Here is an 18201-nt window from a genome sequence, read left to right as displayed (position 1 = left end):
GAAACCAAATGAAATAAATAGTCAGAGAGAGAGATATAGAGAGGGGGACTGAAGAAGAAATACACAAACACATGTTTCTTAATATACATCCCCTCCTACGTTTAAATGCTAGTATTGCTCACCATGCAGGCCATAAGCGACAGGCTCGTGTTACCACACAGTCTGTAGCAGTGCTCTTCCTTTGTGCTAATTTCAAGAGCAGCTTGTGAAAGTGCCTCAGTCATAAACAGATGTAATTGTGTGAACAATTTGAATCGGGGTGGCTTTTAATAGCCATGGTTAAAAACAGTAACGTGGAAGATGGTGTTTTTTTTCTAGTGTGGATACTGAACCCTAAATGATCATTTCTCTCTCTCTGTCCCTGCTTTTCTCTAATCCCTTCTTTCTTTATCTTTTGCCATCTCTCCTCTCCTCCCTTGCTCCCCCTCTCTTTATCTCTACTCCTCTCTCTCTCCTTGTCTCCATCTCCTCTCCTCTCTTCTCTCTCTCTCCACTCCCTTCTTTCTTTCTCTTTTGCTATCTCTCCTCTCCTCTCTCACTGTCTCCCCTCTCTTTATCTCTCTAATCCCTCTCTCCTTCTCTCCATCTCTCATCTACTCCCCCTCTTTATGTCTATTCTCCCCTCCGCTCTCCCTCTCCTTCCCTCCATCTCTCCGCTCCCTCCTGCTGCAGAACCACCAGGGCATCTGCCCCCAGGAGAGCGTGTACTGTGAGAACAAGTGCGGAGCCCGTATGATGCGCCGGCTGCTGCCCCAGCACAGCATGGCCGAGTGCCCCAAGCGCACACAGCCTTGCAAGTACTGCGGCAAGGAGTTCGTCTTCGACACCATCCAGGTGAGTCCTCGTCGCCAGTCCAGTCCAGTCCAGTCCAAACCTCGCCATGCCAGGCCGTGTCAAGCTCCCGCTGACCCACACAGAGAGCTGCCTCTTATCTCATCTCAACAGCTGGTCTCTCAGCCTACATACAAATAGCAGGTGTCCTTTACCCTAAATCATAGTTACCGAGTGGGAGGCAGTTTGTGCCATCAGTTCTCAACAGATAATGCACCTGCTTTCACTATCACTGTTAGGAGTTTGTCCATGAAACAACCAGCCTAGAACTTTTGCTACTTGCTAAACTTATCAAACACAGATTGTCTTTGAGGAGGCCGGTCTTGTGTATGTTTTTGACCCCCCTGAGTCTTTGCTGAGGCTGTACACAGACTTCAGCAGGAGGGAGGATGCCTAGTGTGGGAGGACTTTGATGTGCTGGTACTCTCAGCCCTGTGTGTGTGTTTGTGTGTGTGTGCGCGTGTGCGTGTGCGTGCGTGTGCGTGTGTGTGCGCGTGCGCGTGCGTGTGCGTGTGCGTGTGTGTGTGTGTCAGCGTTCCCTCACAGCGGTTGGTGGGTGGGTGGCATGATGACGGTTCAGGGCCATGCAAGTGAGGTGGCACGGGGCAGAGGCGGATGTGATCGCTGGCTCTCAGGAGCGCTCGTGCCAGCATGCTGCCAACGCCACTGGCACGGCCAAGTCCCCACGCCCCCGAACTGCACCTGTGCCCAAACACACACACACACACACACACACACACACACACATACACTCACATATCCTCTCATATGCACATAGGCACAAATGCTCTCTCTCACACACACTATCATTCACGCTCACACTAGCACACATTCTTTCACGGCCACATGCACACACATGGGGGCACGCTAACACATACACACACACACACACACACACACACACACACACACACACACACACACACACTGAATCCCTGACACCTGGTGGCCTGTGCTGTTCCTGTGAGGAGATCCCTTTCACAGGTTCGTGTTGGGGAGTCCTCTTGACTCATAGGTCACCAACGCCGTCGCTGCCGGCGGGATTCCTCTGGTCCCCTCACTTCTCGGTCCACTCACCCACATGTTCCGGCGCCGGTGTTTGCCCCTCTGCTGCGTCTGTCCTTTTCGGGAGCCTCTTTAATTGACCTCGATGACTGCGCCATGTGCTCTCAGATAGGCCAAGGGGAATTTCTCTGTGTGCTTGTGGCGCTATAAAAGCCCAGACTAGCCATCTCTAATTAGTGACATGTTTAGTTTAGTTGTATTCTGCTGATTGCTACAGGCTGTTGTATTCATTGTGTTGGGTCAGCCTCAGTGTGTCTGTATTTCTCTAATCCTGTTTTATTTATAAAAGGATCTGAACAAATGATAACTTGGCAAATAATGTGTGAATGTTCAGAAGCTGCAGTCCCTCGACAGGCTGTTTTATTCACACTGCTGGTACATCCTTAGTGTTTCCGTGTGATCCGATTTTTATTTCTGAGAAAAGAACTAAACAAATTCATGGTGAAGCAGTCAAGACGTGTTAATGTTGATACTGCAGCTCTATCCTCCTCATCCTCATCCTCACCTCACCTTGCTATTTCTCTCTCCCCCTTCTCTTTGGTACACAGAACCACCAGTATCACTGCCCCCGCTTCCCCGTGCAATGTCCCAACCAGTGTGGCACGCCCAACATCGCCCGCGAGGACCTGGCCAACCACGTGAAGGAGAGCTGTGGCAGTGCCCTCGTCCTATGCCCCTTTAAGGACGCCGGCTGCAAGCACAGGGTAAGGGCATTGGTGGCAACACGCACACTTGCACACACGCACACACACGCACACGCACACGCACACGTACACGCACACACACACACACACACACACACACACACACACACACACAAAGAAATAACACTTAAATCCACTTTGTTTTAGTCACTTAAAACAGCAGCATGTCTAAAGAAAGACAACAAGATTACTAGCGGTAGTCACACCAGCTTCATTTCAGTGGGTTAAAAAAAAAAATAATGGCATGAGTCCTGAGGAATTCTTTTCACGTGGCTGAATTCCGGACAGGATGCCAGCTAGTCATGAGTCAGACAACTGCAAAACATCTTCACCCCTCAAACCTCCCCGTCCCCTGTCCCTCCCCCTGCCCCGTTGGGACTGACTCACTGCCAGGATGCCAGGCTGCCAGCTCCACTGCCCACCCAGCTAGTGGCATCACGTCCCTGACAGTGACAGGCACTGACCTGTCTTTCAGCCTCACGTCCTGGTCATACCAGGCAGCTGGCAGAGAGGCCAGTGGGCACCAGTGTGAGCAATCAGGCCACAACACAGGATGGAAAACACTGACCGCAGCGTTAAAAACATCCACTTATTCACTGCGTAGTGCACTTGTCACTTGTCAATAACCACCCTACAGTTATTCATTATATAGAGCACTATGTATGCACTATGACGGCATGGATCTGGAGGAGTGGATTTTACTTTTTACAGTAAAATCATTGAAAACTTGATTAAAGTTTCCTATGTGATGTTGTGGTTATAAGAAAAACATTTCAGTTTTTTTCTATTTTAAAGCTTCAGTCAGTGACACTTAAAAGTACAGTATGTCTACGAGATAAGATTACTGTCTCGTTACTGTCATTTGGAGTCTGTCAGGCGTGATTGGTCTGCTTTTCCCTATTCTGCTCGTAATTGAGCATCTAAAATTAAATGCCGCGCATACATCCCAAATTACTGGATCAGCTGCCATAACTGCTGTACGGAACAATGACGGTCTTTACAGGGAAAATGCAGGAAATCTGCCTCTGGGGTCCATTTTAATGAGAGTCACACTTTTCCGATCTGACAGGGCATTTTTTATTCTATTTTTGAACACATTAACTTGATGTGAATCGGATACAGACTCTTTGTGTGTGTGTGAGAGAGAGTGTGTGTGTGTGTGTGTATGCTCCAAACTTTCTTGTCGCTAAAGCAGGCTAGTTTCCTGCTTGGAGCAATCAGCTTTGTTCTTCCTTGCAAACCGGAGGGATGAGCGAAAGAGAAGAGAGAAAAAGGAGGAAATCAGGGATGTGCATCATTTATGGAGGAGGCGGCCATGTTTAAATTCATAAAGGCCCCTTCTTGTGCTGGAGAATCTGCTGAAGGATTTCGGGCCACCGTAGTAATGTGCGCAGACAATCGCTCTGTTCTTCTGGAAAAGACCTTCGAGTTGATGTCCCCCTGCTGCCACTTTCCCTGGGAGTCTCCCCAGAGTGGTTACCGAGTCTATTTCCTTTCAACTTAAGTGGAAATCAGTGGTCAAATTAAATTATTCTCTTTCACAATGATTTTCACTTAAAACAGCTTCAAAGGCATTCCGTGAAGTCAGTGCTGTGTCATAAAGCTAATTGAATTTCGGGTGCTGATGGGACTATAGTGAGCCGTGGATCTCTCATGCACACTCACCGGCCTGCAGCCCCACAAACTCCCTGCAGCGTGCTTGCACAGCCATATTGGATTGCATATTTATGTTCAGTTCTTTGGGAAGGTGGGGAGGGACGTTGAAGTTTTGTTCCTAATACTCTGGTTACCGACTATGAGGCATTGTGTGGCAGACTCTCTGCATGGTTCTTATGTTATGTTAATGTGATGTTAATGTGGTACTGTGAGACAGCACTGCAGTGCATCTGAGATCACATGAGCTGCTACGGCTTCACTCACATCTCAGTCTGTATCTTGCAGTGTCACTAGATGGTGATAGCCAACTAGCTGCATTTAGGGCAGTTGATAGACAAGTTCTTGATTGACAGGGAGCCTTTTTGAGTCTAAACAGCGGCTTGATTACCAGTCCAACCCATAACACCCTCACTCACTCTTTTCTTCTTCTCTCTCTCTCTCTCTTGCAGTGTCCCAAGATGGCGGTCGGGCGTCACCTGGAGGAGACCACCAAGTCGCACCTGACCATGATGTGCAGCCTGGTGGTGCGCCAGCGGCAGGAGCTGATCGAGCTTCGGCGCGAGGTGGAGGAGCTCTCCGTCAGCCATGACGGCGTGCTCATCTGGAAGCTGTGCGACTACTCGCGCAAGCTCCAGGAGGCCAAGCTGCGCAACAACCACGAGTTCTTCAGCCCGGCCTTCTACACGCACCGCTATGGCTACAAGCTCCAGGTGTCGGCCTTCCTCAACGGCAACGGCAGCGGCGAGGGCACGCACCTGTCCATCTACATCCGCGTGCTGCCCGGCGAGTACGACAACTTGCTGGAATGGCCCTTCTCCTACAAGGTGACCTTCTCCATCCTGGACCAGAGCGACCCGTCGCTCTCCAAACCACAGCACATCACAGAGACCTTCAACCCTGACCCCAACTGGAAGAACTTCCAGAAGCCAAGCGCCGCCGCAGGGGGCGGAGGAGGCGGCAGCCGCGACTCCATGGACGAGAGCATGCTGGGCTTCGGCTACCCCAAGTTCATCTCGCACGAAGAGATCAAGAAGCGCAACTACATCCGCGACAACGCCATCTTCCTCAAAGCCTCCATAGAGATCCCACAGAAGATCATGACCTGAGCTGTTACGTGTTAAAAGAAGAACCAAGACGATTTTTTGTCATGTGAAGTCACAAAAGAGTCATATGGATAAGACTGTTTGTTTTATTTTCTTTGTGATTTTTATTTTTCCGTTGGTGAAGACTGGAGTAGATGTGCTTAAATGCATATTCTGTTTTATAGATATTACCTTCCCCACTCAGAAGCACTCCTAAAGGACTCGGAGGTTGTCTGTGTTGGTTACGTCTGTCCAGATGGAGAAGCTGGTGATTTTTTTTTTCTAAAAATGTAGGAGAATCGAAGTGGTTGGTCTGCAGAACCATCACTCTGAAACGTTTTTGTTTTAAAATCGTTATCCTTCCTTGGATTGCTTTTTGACACTTTTGTTTTTCAATCTGCATCAAAGCCTTGGGGGAAAAAAATCAATAGTGCCTAGAGAGAGTTGTTTTGGAAATTCTGTGTTTTTATTGTCTCTGTGATGCAGATATAAATATAGAACAAACAACAAACAAACAAAAGGCGAAGTGTGGCAAGGAAAGCAGTACGGTCTTTGCACTTAAGCGGAATGTTTGTTTAACGCATCTTGTCTGAGGTCGGACTGAGACACTCCTGAAGCTTGTGAAGAAAAAGGCTCGAAGATGTTAGGAATTCAACAGGGACACTTGAAACACACTTGCCTTTTTTATTTACACACTCCTCTCTCACCCTTGTGCTCAGTGCCGCAGTTCACGACCTTGTGTTTTCTTTTCCCCCTGTTCGAACATTTTAAGTGAACTAACAGCAACTGTGAGGTAAACTTTTCTTTGTCTATCCGTGTCCCATCACTCTAGTAAGATGATACTGGATGGAAAGTTCTAGAAAGCCAAACTAACTCCACCCTGTTGTCTTTGTCTAACGACAGATTGAACTCCTTGTAGACTTTAGAACCATTTAACTACTGTTCTTTTCGAGCCACCATTGCATTTTGAAATCTGTAGCACTTGATCAAGATCCAGGCACACAGCTGCTTATAGTTTTGATTAGACACGCCACCAGTTGACTCCATGTTTGAGGCAGTAGAAGTTACAGTTGAAAGCTGTTCATGTGGGCCTTAGTTGAAAAGAAGAAAAGAAGCCTCCACTGGCTGATGGGGAGGTTCCTGGACCACGATAGCTAAAGGTGCTAAATATAGTCAGTGTGGGGGAGTCGGAACTCACACACACACACACACTGACACACACACACACACACACACACACACACACACACACACACACACACACACATACACACAAACACACACAATCATACTCATTGTCCTGTGTAAAGCAGGACCTACACACGTGAATGAGTGCAGAGATAAAACGCAGCCATGGAGAGTTTGTTTACATATCGGGAGAGAGTTCCATAGTGTCACTCTTGGCCTGTGTTTGGAACTCTTGAAACCCCCTTCCAACAGTTGGAAGCAGTGGTAGTGTTGATGAGGGCTTCTTTTCTTTCTTTCTTTCTATCTTTCTTTCTTTCTTGGAGTGGACAACTTGTCAACCAATGGAACCAAATTGTTGTTTTTTTCACATGTAAAACTGTGAGCAGTGAATTTGAGCTTTATTTCAAGTTCAATGTGTTTGTCGATTCTGTTTTGTTTTGTTTGTGTGTTCACTTTCATCTGGCTGGTGTTTGCTGGCACTTTGAAAAGGTGCCCCTCCACTCCATGGGGTTGGTGGGACTTGAAACAGTGAGGTGCTGGTAACCATGGTCACCACTAAAGCAGAGGACTCTTAGGAAAAGGAGTGGGGGGCTGAGGCCTAATGAAAGATGACTGTCTGTGTCACCCAATCAGATTGCAGATGGACTGGTGGCAGAGTTTTGTTTATAAATGTTATAAATAAATATATAATATATGTGAATACTAACAGTTTGGGGGGCAAGGGGAGGGGTGCTGTTTTGCAGGACGAGAGATAAGGCAGAAGCACATGAGGTTTTTTTCTTTTTTTACTTGACAAGGAAGTCTGGGGATTTGATCATGCAATGATACCAGCCAATATTTTACAACAATTTTATGACAAACTGAGATTTCATTGTATGTTTTTTTTTTCTTTTGTCTTTCTTTTTGTAAGATACTGTATTTTGAAAATGTTTTATACAACATGTCATCGAAGTGTGGAGTTCTGAAGAAGGTGGACGGGAGGTTGTGGTGCTTAGGAACTTCAACAGCCTCCCGTACGAGTTGTCATCTCTCATTGATGTTTGGGCTTGATTTTCTTGCCCTCTTTACTTTATTTGGTCTGCTTTCTTGGATTTCAAATACTCAGATGTTTCTGTCTGCATTATTTCCTCTTAAAAAGTATTTATTTTAAGGAGCCATCGCCTAAGCTTGATTTGAAGCGATTGGCCCTCAGAAGAAAAGAGCAGAAAAAAGAAAAAAGTGTTTTTAAAAAATGTCAACTCATGGTTGCTTGTAAAATTACCCTTAAAATAATAAAATACAGTCAATATAATGTCGTTGTGCTATTGCTCTTTATTTGTGCTGTTGCTCTTTATTTTGCATGGCTCAACAATCTGTGTGGCATGTGTGGACCGGGTACTCACTGACCCTATTGTTTTTGTGATGCTAGTTTCAGTCACATGCCACCACTCTCTGTCCCTCTTTCTCTTTCTCTTTCTCTCTCTCTCTCTCTCTCTCTCTCTCTCTCTCTCTCTCTCTCTCTCTCTCTTCCTCACTTGCACCGTGAGAATGCTGTCCCCACAAATATTTACAACCACTGTTGACAATTCTCCTGTTTACATTTACACACTATTTTTTGGTCTGGAGGCACGCAAGGCAACCCAGGGAACACCCCATCTGCAGTGTCAAGAAAACGCATCGCTGCACCGCCGCATAACATATAAATGTATTGCTCTGTCTGCATGACCGCAAGCACATTCCCTCACTTTGAGCAAAGAACGAGCAGCGGACGAGTGCTGGAAGTGGAGACAGAGGAGGCTAGACTTGAATAGTGATGCTTCTCAGCCAGAGGGGTCACGCTGCCTGACGGTCCTTTGAGGACCCATGGTCCCCTTTGTGGCTGTGGAGAAGAGAAACATTTAATTGAGAGGCTGGCCCGAGTCAGCAGATCGGCCGGCCAGCTAGCCAGCCAGCAAGCTCTCCTCCTGAACGGGACTTGACTAAGCTCTTTGTTTTTTGCTTTGTCTGGTCAGTTTAGGAGGCAGAAAGCTACACAGTGCAGCCACACACACACACACACACACACACACACAGTGTGTGTGTTCTTGAATGCCCAGGGACTTGGGGGAGTAAGGGAAAGTGGGAGGGAGGAAGGAGAGAGAGAGGGAAAGGAAGTGAGAGAGACTTGTACGGCACTTTGATGTGGTGGCAAGCTTTCTCTCTGGACGCCGAGAGTGGGGGAGGGCCTTTGTAGAGAAAAAAAAAAAAAAAAGGGGGGTGCACACCTACCTCAAAGTTCCTGAGGGGTCTCTTAGGAGGACAGACGCTCTTTCAATTATGAGAGACTGAGTCTGAATCTGAACTCTCTTTTGCCCCCCAAAAAAACAAACATGTTGTAACTGTGGTATATCTGCTGTGGGTGTATAATCACCTCAAAGAAAGTTCATTATAGATCAAAAGCATTGATTATGACTTTTCCATATAGGTCTCTGGGGCTCACATGAGGCTGCTGGGAGCTCTGCCAGTGTGTGGTTGGCGGCATCATTCAACTGTGAGAGTTTTCTGAGTGTGATGACTAAGACTGTCCATTTTCCACGCACACACTATCTCTCCTTGCTCTCTCTCTTTTTTCTCTCTCTGCCCTCCTCTCTTACTCCCTTCATCTCTCTCCTCCTCCTCTTCCTCCTCTTTTCCTACCCTCTCCTAACTGTCCGCTTCTCATCTCGGTCTCACACACGCTCTCTCACTCTCCTTCTTTCTCCTCTGTCTCTCCGTTCTCTCTCTCTTGTTCCTATCCTCTAACTCTCTCTCTATCTCTCTCTCAACCCCACCCCCACCCCCTGTGCGTTTTCATCCAGCGACCTGGCTCTGTTTCCACTCAGTGTAGCCGAGAGGCCGTGTTATTTAAAGTTGAGTGGAACGACCCAAAAGGCTTGTCACTGGCCGCCACAAACTTTCCTTCTCTCTCTCTCTTTCTCTCTCTCTCTCTCTCTCTCTCTCTCTCTCTCTTTCTCTCTAACTCTCTCTCTTTCTCTCTTTCTCTCTCTCTAACTCTCTCTCTCTCTCAGGGCCGCCGCAGGAGAAAATAGCAGCATGTAATTACCCACCGGTCCTGCATGGCCCGACCCAAACGTGCCCAACCCAGCAAAGCCCAGCCCAGCCCAGGATAACCCGTCCACACATGGAGCTGCTCAGGACCTCACGTGCACGTCCGACACACACACACATGCATACACTTACACACACCCATGCATACACACACAGTACCACTGCCTTATCTTACATCTTACACACAGAGTTTTCTCTGTTAGCACTGTGCAAATATTAAAGTCAAGTAACATGACTCTGTAGCTGGCTCCACTTTATCAGGTTAACAGACAACCACATTCCCCCATGCGTATCAATGGCTCTACCCTTTCTGGTGCTGTTTGTTTGGCCAATCATTGACAAGGTAAATCCCCCGCACCCTTCCCTTGGCTTGGCTCTAGTCTCCTGTGGTGCTGTGCTCTCACTGGGGTCTGAGGTCTGAGCTGTGACGTCTGAGGGAGGAGGTAATAGGTGATAGTTTAGGTAACACTTTACTTGACAGTATCGGCATAAGAGTGACATGACACTGTCATGAACACATGACACTGTCTTGACACATGAACCCTAACCCTAATCCTAATCCTAACCCTAATTTGTTATGACAAAAACCGAATGTCACTTAATAACAGAAGCATTATGGCAGCCGTGGCCTACTGGTTAGCGCTTCGGACTTGTTACCGGAGGGTTGCCGGTTCGAACCCCGACCAGTAGGCACGGCTGAAGTGCCCTTGAGCAAGGCACCTAACCCCTCACTGCTCCCCGAGCGCCGCTGTTGTTGCAAGCAGCTCACTGCGCCGGGATTAGTGTGTGCTTCACCTCACTTGTGTGTTCACTGTGTGCTAAGAATGTTTCACTAATTCACGGATTGGGATAAATGCAGAGACCAAATTTCCCTCACGGGATCAAAAGAGTATATATACTTATATATACTTATACTATAAACGTTTATGACTTGTTTATGACACGTTCATGACAGTGTCATGTCACTCTTATGCCGATACTGTCAAGTAAAGTGTAACCATAGTTTATTTTGTTTTTAGCCAGAGAAGGGTATTGTGCATGTGTGTGCTTGTGTGTGCATGTGTGTTAGGTATCAGCCTAGTGGTGAGACACTTAAAAGGGTATAGATTGTGAGAACCTCCAAAAAGGCGAACAAATGAAATACAGAAATTAATAAATAATTACATTTTGCACAAAAGTGTTTATTTTACAAAAAGTGAATATATAATAAGATGAATTAACAGAAAAGAAAACGTTGGCTCAAAAATCCAAAGTACAATAACAAACAGAAGTAGCAAAGTAAAAACATAATCTGAAAACAAGGCCTAGAGACGAGGATTCGCGTCAAGTCCATGCCAGCCTCACACTCTGGCAAAACCGGTAACATCCTGCAACACAGATCACACACACAGACACAGAACAGGGCAAAGCACAACACAAACACACCAGGGCATAACAGTGTGTGTGTGTGTGTGTGTGTGTGTGTGTGTGTGTGTGTGTGTGTGTGTGTGTGTGTGTGTGTGTGTGTGTGTGTGTGTGTGTGTGTGTGTGTGTGTGTGTGTGTGTGTGTGTGTGTGTGTGTGTGTGTGTGTGTGTGTGTGTGTGTGCGTGTGTGTGTGTGCATGTGTGTGTGTGTGTGTGTGTGTGTGATTAGAGAGAGATCACATTAGGCATTAGACCTGCATTCAGAGGTTTAGAGAGGTTTTCAGTCATTCTGCTGGACTGATACATCAATACTGTTTGAGTGTGTGTGTGTGTGTGTGTGTGTGTGTGTGCGTGTGTCTATGCAACAGTATGTACTTGTTTCGTGTATCCTGTGAGTTTTTGCCAATGATTACGCTTTAAAAATGGCCACATAGGCCCCTCCCTTATCTTCACTATCGCTCCAGGCTACACTGAATCGAGAGAGAGAAAGAGAGAGAGAGATCAACCCATCCCCTTTACTGTCCCACAGCAGTGAGAAAACACATCAACAAGAGATAACACACACACACACACACACACACACACACACACACACACACACACACACACACACACACACACACACACACACACACACACACACACACAGACACTCACACACACACACTCCCCCACCCTAGTCCAGCTGCTCCACAGCTCACTGGCTCCAGGGGAAGAGGTGTGGTGAGCACTAAAATGTGAGCCATACGTCGGAACATATTTCAGCGTGACGCCAGATAATGGCACATTTGGAACACATGGGGTGGACATGAGGGAACAGGCACCAAGGCAGAGGGGCCTTTCCTTCAAAGCAGTCAGACAAAGCAGACACCAATCTTAACGGACACTCCCGCTCCGAATAATGCCAACGATAACCACAACACAACACCCTCTTTAAAGAAAATGTACTTTGAACAGATGCATCTGTCAAATAACTATACTACCATACCAAATAACTATACTATAACTATAACCCAAGAAATGGGCCTTTTGTTGTACTCTTCACCAAACATCCATATAAACTTTGCCATGTCATGGCTGTCTCGTAAATGACAAAGCACATCTTTGTAAGTCCCCACCCCTCTGTGTTTCTCTGACCTTGTGTCTGTTTCGTTCTCCATGTCTCTCGCCGGTTCCATCAGTATGCTGCTGAGAACCACAGACACGCGCTGGTGGGTGATGCATGAGTCCCTAACCCAGCCGTCCAGCTCCCTGTTGCCTCTGTTGCCCTTGGCTCCTTCATTAGCACCTGGGCTGTAGGCTGGGTAGTCTGTCCTCTACCACAGGTCTGTCTGCACTCCGCCAGGTAGCCAGATGGGCCCCCCCACCCCCACGCTTCAGGTTCACCACTGACAGGTGTGCTTTTTTGTCTTCTGTGAGAGTGATGTGATGTGGCGTGGGTGAGTGGTGAACTCAGGGAAAATGAAGTTTTCAGACTGGGGATATATTCATGACTATAAAACACATAACTATATCTGACATAAGCACTTGATTTGGTGAACAGATGTTTGCAAGGAAGGAGTTTGTGTCTTGCATAAAAAAGCCACAAAAATAGTGTATGACCACCGCTTTGAAACATTCTGTATGAACCAAGATGAGACTGCAGTTCACTCTGGTCCAGGTCGGAGTGGCTAAAACCAAACTAGTGCTATTTCATGTTACTTCTTATTCCCTTATCCCGTGACCCAGGGCCAAGCAATGCCCACTTTAATTAACTTGCTAGGCCTAATTAATTGATTACTTGTTTCACTGCAGCATCCATCTAAATGATCCAATCAGCCAGATCACCTACATACAGTGGCCTACATACACACACACACACACACACACACACACACACACACACACACACATTGAGGACATAGTGTGACAGCCTGTATTGTGTCCAGCAGGCAGATGGCAGTGGCTGCTGAGTCCGTATTGATCTGTCAGTGATCTGCATGCAGTCAGGGGTGGAGGTGGACTGACAGGCCATTCGCTCCACAACACTGGATGACCTGCTGGGGCGGAACCAGGGGTGGTGACCCAGAGCCTGGGGGGGATGAGTTGGGAGGGGGTGCTGGGCGTACACTTACCGACAACACACACACACACACACACACACACACACACACACACACACACACACACACACACACACACACACACGCACACACACAGAGTGACTGATGGATCAATGAGCCTCTCATGGCCTCTGATGCACCCAGGGAAAGGAGGACAAAGAGAACAGGAGAGAGAGAGGAAAGAGAGAGACAGAGAGAGAGAAGAAAGAGAGAGAGAGAGAGAGAGGAAAGCGAGTGGCTAATGTCTTTCAAACCACCACCTCTTTAAACCTTTAACCCACCTGAAATTAGCTTGAAATTAACCTTACCTAGAATTAGCTTTAAACTTACCTGAAATTAGCTTGCTATCATTCAACTTACAGCAAAGTGTGTATTAAAATGGGTGCTGAAGAGACCGAAACAGGTGATTGCTGTTGCTCCATGGGACATGGGACACTGTGTCCATGCTTTTGTTTGTTTCCCCATTGCAGTGGACAAGGCCCTCTTTTAGCTGGTTGATGTCTTCACTCCTTCTTATGTTAAAACACTGCACTGAGTGTGTGTGTGTGTGTGTAAGAGTTTTTCCTCTTGAGACACGTGTTAAGCCTCATGATGGCCACCTGCGCTGTGAGTGAGTGAGAGGCTCGCAGTCTTTAGTGTCCATTATGTGCTCAGACTGACTCACCTTCCCCCGTCAGTGGAAATATCCGCGTCCAGCGTGGCTGCCGCCCTTGGTAGAGACACTGGTCATTAACTCCGCACAGCAGTCTCCGTGCTCCTCGAAATGAACCCAGTTACCTACACTCAGATGTCCCGCATGGAACAGTTATAGGGGGGCGGGGGAGGGTTCAATTAGACGGTGTTGTTTGTGGAGAGAAGCTACAGTTAAGTGGCTCTGACTCAACACTTGTCTCTTAAAAAAGGCCTCTTGTCTGTCAGGACGGGTGGTAAAAGAGCATACTTGCTCTGACACGGAAAAAAGATGCACTAAATAGGCTGCATTTAGAGTGCTTATGTAGTGTTTGAGCACTTAACGTGCTTTGAATTTCATGACTAGAAAAGCTATGTTGTAGAACAGGAACATGATCCAACCCCCACATACCCCCCCCCTCCCACCCCGCCCAACACTGTCCCCAACTTTTCAGACTTTTTCCATTTCTCCTGGTCCACTGCCTCTTTATGCCACACAACTCGTCTGATTTTGTATTGCACCCCATCTGTGAGATCAGCTGTCAGCACAGGTGGTGGTAGAGTTGATTCTGAAGGACAGATGCTGTGTTGTGCATATGGCCTATACTGGATGAATGTCGATAAATGACTGTCACCGATAAATGACTGTCACCACAGTTGGCCTGCTATTAGTGTGTTACAGATGCTGATGGTGTTGCTCATGCGGCTAGTTTCCTGTACACGGATTAAGTCCTTGTGAAAGACTGAAGGGGAACCTTAATGAGGATCTCCATTGATAAATAACTTATTAGTTTAGGACTAGATTTATCTGGCCCATGGTGTTTACACTGGGCTATGGCATTCCCATGCTGACTGTTGCATTAGTCACAGGCGAACAAGATTTGTCATCATAGTTGAATTAAAAATTAAACTCAACTGGGGGTTGCTCTGGTTAAGACTCATTTATTCACCATGAACTCATAGCCCTTAGGCCCCTTATCATAAGACCGGGTCCTTGATGACGCAAACTTTCAAGGAAAGGTTAACTCAAAGGCCAGACCCTCCAATGTAACTTAATTAGTGAAAGCTTGTTTGATCAGTATCTGGGCATTACTGTGCCTATGACTGTGTCCAGGGATGGATTACTGCACGGGCCTACCGGGCCCAGGCCCAGGGGCCCAAGGGGTCAGGGGGCCCTGAAGCCCAAGTCTTTGCATGGAATCATTGCCTCAATATCAGCAAATCAGGATGTAGGCTATGAATCTGATTGAATTTAGTATTGGCCATCCCCAAAATGCACCAGAATACAGGAAATCACATCAAACAAATGAAACATTTTCTGGGGGAGGACCCCCAACCCCCCCCCCCCCCCCTCCCACATATATGACAATAAGCGGGGGGCCCTTAATATATCTGGGCCCAGGGGCCCGAAAGTTCATAATCCGCCCCTGACTGTGTCTATGTAGATGTGACTCCTGCATCACAGACCGTTTTGCGGGTGGATCTCCATTGGCTTGGCACCATAAGCCAAACAAACCAATCTGTGCTTCTAGTCAAGTATGTGGGAAAAAACGACTATGCACCCCCCTTACTCTCTACTTGCCTATCTCTCTCTCTCTCTCTCTCTCTCTCTCTCTCTCTCTTTCTCTCTCTCTCGGTAGTCAGGAAGGCCAGTATTTGTCACAGTCATGAGATTTCTCCACCGCTGCTGATAGTATATAAACAAAGGTTTCATTGTGTTTCAGATACTACTGATAGGTTCACACAGCTCTGAAATGAATCTGCACACACTGAGCCAACAGCTGACTTTCCACAAGCCACAAGCCTTTGCAAGGGTTTTGAATTGTTTTTGCTACACTCTCCTGTTGATGTTAATTTCAATCAACATTGCTTGTGTTTGTTTCTGCAGCCAAATACCTTTTCAGCATCATTTGTTCTCCCAATTATGGAACATGATCAAAGCTAACAGGAGGAGTTCCGTTTCACAAAGCAGCGTCAACATCAGTGAGCCAAATACACCATACAGTAAACACCATGGCAGTAATGTGAGAGTGCAGTTTAGCGCACCCAGTACTTCAACCACTCAATCAGTACCTCTCATTCACATCCCATCATGAGATGCAAATTCCACAGGTCACTTGTGTGGAACAGCAAACACTGGGCCTGGATAGTGGCTACGTTTTGCCTCAATGACGGGATAATTTATTTATTTTATTTTTTAGATTTTTTTAATTGATTTTTCTGTTCTTAAACATCAACAGAGCAATGAAACTTTGTCCACAGACAGAGTTTAGAACGTTTGTGTGTATCTGCAGGTGGGGTGGGGGGACTGTCTTTCTCCACTGTTATGTAAAATATGTCGTTAGTTTTTAAAAAGAAAAAATAGCTTTAAATCCAATATTCACCTTCTCTAGTATTGCCTGAGCTACTGTAGCACTCCAGCAATCCCCTCACCCTACCACACCCCCCATGTGCCTGTGTGGACACTAACTCATGGAAAATAATCTCTCATCACCTCGCTCTGGCAAAGGGAGCGTGATTCATAACCTCTTTCTCTCTCCTTCTCTCTCTCTCTCTCTCTCTCTCTCTGCACACTAAACAGAGAGCTATTACGCCCGGGCCAGGAAAATTCCTTGCTTGGAATCAGCCATGAGGTCAGAGAGGGCACCGGCAGCCCTCAGTAGCCCTGAGCGCAGACCGAGGGAGGAGAGGAGAGGAAAGGAGAGTAGACAAGAGGAGGGGAGGGGCGGGGAAAGGACAGGAGCTGCCATGAGTTATGGCTCGAATTATGGATGAAAGGGAGGGAGAGAGAGGCTCGGAAAGAAAAAAAGACAGTGAGAGAGAGAGGGAGAGAGAGACAGAGGAAAAGAGAGGGAGGGAAGGAGAAAGAAGGGAAGAGAGGAGGCAAGTAGATAACAGGGAAGAGAAAAAGAAAATGGGAGAGAGAGAGAGAGAGAGAGAGAGAGAGAGAGAGAGAGAGAGAGAGAGAGAGAGAGAGAGAAAGGGAGCTCAGGACAAAGAGATAGGGAGGGAAGATGTGTGAGGAAATAGCATGGTCATGCTGGCACTGTTCCTTATGAGTGTGAAAGATGCCAGCAGTTTTATCCTTCTCGCCATTTAATACAGTTGACTGTGCAGCTGCTAAAGCAGCACATGCTGGATTACAATACAGGTTTACATCTGTTGACATTGATTGCATTTGCAGACACTGTTTACATTTGTTTCATATGTGTGCTTTGTCTGCTTTGTACACTGCTGTAAAAAAAAACATTGAACAATTGGGACAAGATACAGACGCACTGTCAGACATAACTTATGTAGCATACAGTCTAAATGTAAGTCTTCTGAAGCGCTGTTATTTTTAGCGTCTGATTGAATACTTTGTGCAGAGGAACCTCAGACACAAAGCGCTCGGGCTTTTTCGGCTGGTCCACAAATCTCCTTAGCTGGAGGCAGTGCAGCTAATCTGTGGACTCCCGGCGTTCAGATTCTAGAGCCATAAGAGGCTTCATTGTGGCTCATAGCACCAGACTCCTAATCTGCTCTGGTAAGGGTCTGGCAAACATCTAGCACTCTCTTTCTCTCTCTCTCTCTCTCTCTTTCTCTCTCTGTCCCTCTCTCTTTCTCTATCTCCCTCTCTCATGCTCACCACTGGGGAGTCCCTCGATGGCACATCGCTGCCTCTACAACAGCCAAACGGCCTCGACAGAAGTGCGAGGATGCTTTGACTCCAAGTGTGAAATTCCTACTGGTGCATTTGCAATGACAAAGACAAAAGAGACCAAACATGGCAACGCTGTTTGTTTTCCATAACACTTTTTTTTTGTCACCAACGTCCTTTGTAAAGGATACAAAATGGGATTTTTTTCTCTTTGTATTTAAACCCACAGAACAGTGGACAGTTGCCGCTGTGCAGTGAAACATCCGCCCCAAATCTCTCGCCCATGTCTCTGAGATGCAAGTGAATGTCATATTGTCTTCTGGCAGACGACTCTTTGCAGAAGAGCCCAATCTCACGCATCCATACATTAGCCAAAGCTGATTAGCACAGACGGCGCACTAGCCTAATTTCAGAATGTAGGTCAAGCGGGCTGAGAGGAGCCGTTGGATGCCGGATCACCTGTGAGTTTGTGTGTGTGTGCTTGTGTGTATGTGTGCATGTGTGTGTGTGCGCGTTTGTGTGTGCGTGTATGTGTGCGTTTGTGTGTGTATGTGTGGATGTGTGCGTGTGTGTTTGTGTGTGTGTGTGTGTGTGTGTGTGTGTGTGTGTGTGTGTGTGTGTGTATGTGTGCGTTTGTGTGTGTGCGTGTGTGTTTGTGCCCATTTTCTCCACTCTTTGAAACCCTCTCATCCCATCTAAGGTGTTTTTTGGATGATCGTTGCATTATTGGGTCTGAGCCCCAGATAGAAATCTCAAAACGCAAATTCACATTGGCAGACATCTGCAGGAAGACA

At 46.9% G+C, this 18201-nt stretch overlaps 1 protein-coding gene across 1 annotated transcript in view; it reads left to right on the top strand.

The window, feature by feature from the left end:
- traf4a (tnf receptor-associated factor 4a) overlaps positions 1–7817 on the top strand; it is a 37471-nt gene extending 29654 nt beyond the window's left edge. The window contains exons 5-7 of the mRNA XM_076282473.1: positions 673–834; positions 2445–2600; positions 4706–7817. Of these exons, the coding sequence (XP_076138588.1) occupies positions 673–834; positions 2445–2600; positions 4706–5362 (975 nt within the window). The 3' untranslated portion in view covers positions 5363–7817. The remainder of the gene's footprint in view (positions 1–672; positions 835–2444; positions 2601–4705) is intronic.
- Positions 7818–18201: the final 10384 nt, after the last annotated feature.

This window comes from Alosa pseudoharengus, unplaced genomic scaffold, assembly GCF_046254945.1.
Source record: "Alosa pseudoharengus isolate Yale_2024_CS ecotype anadromous, Long Island Sound unplaced genomic scaffold, YU_APseudo_1.1 YU_APseudo_1.1_scf_13, whole genome shotgun sequence".
NCBI lineage: Eukaryota > Metazoa > Chordata > Actinopteri > Clupeiformes > Clupeidae > Alosa > Alosa pseudoharengus.
This window is presented reverse-complemented; position numbering and strand designations above follow the sequence as displayed.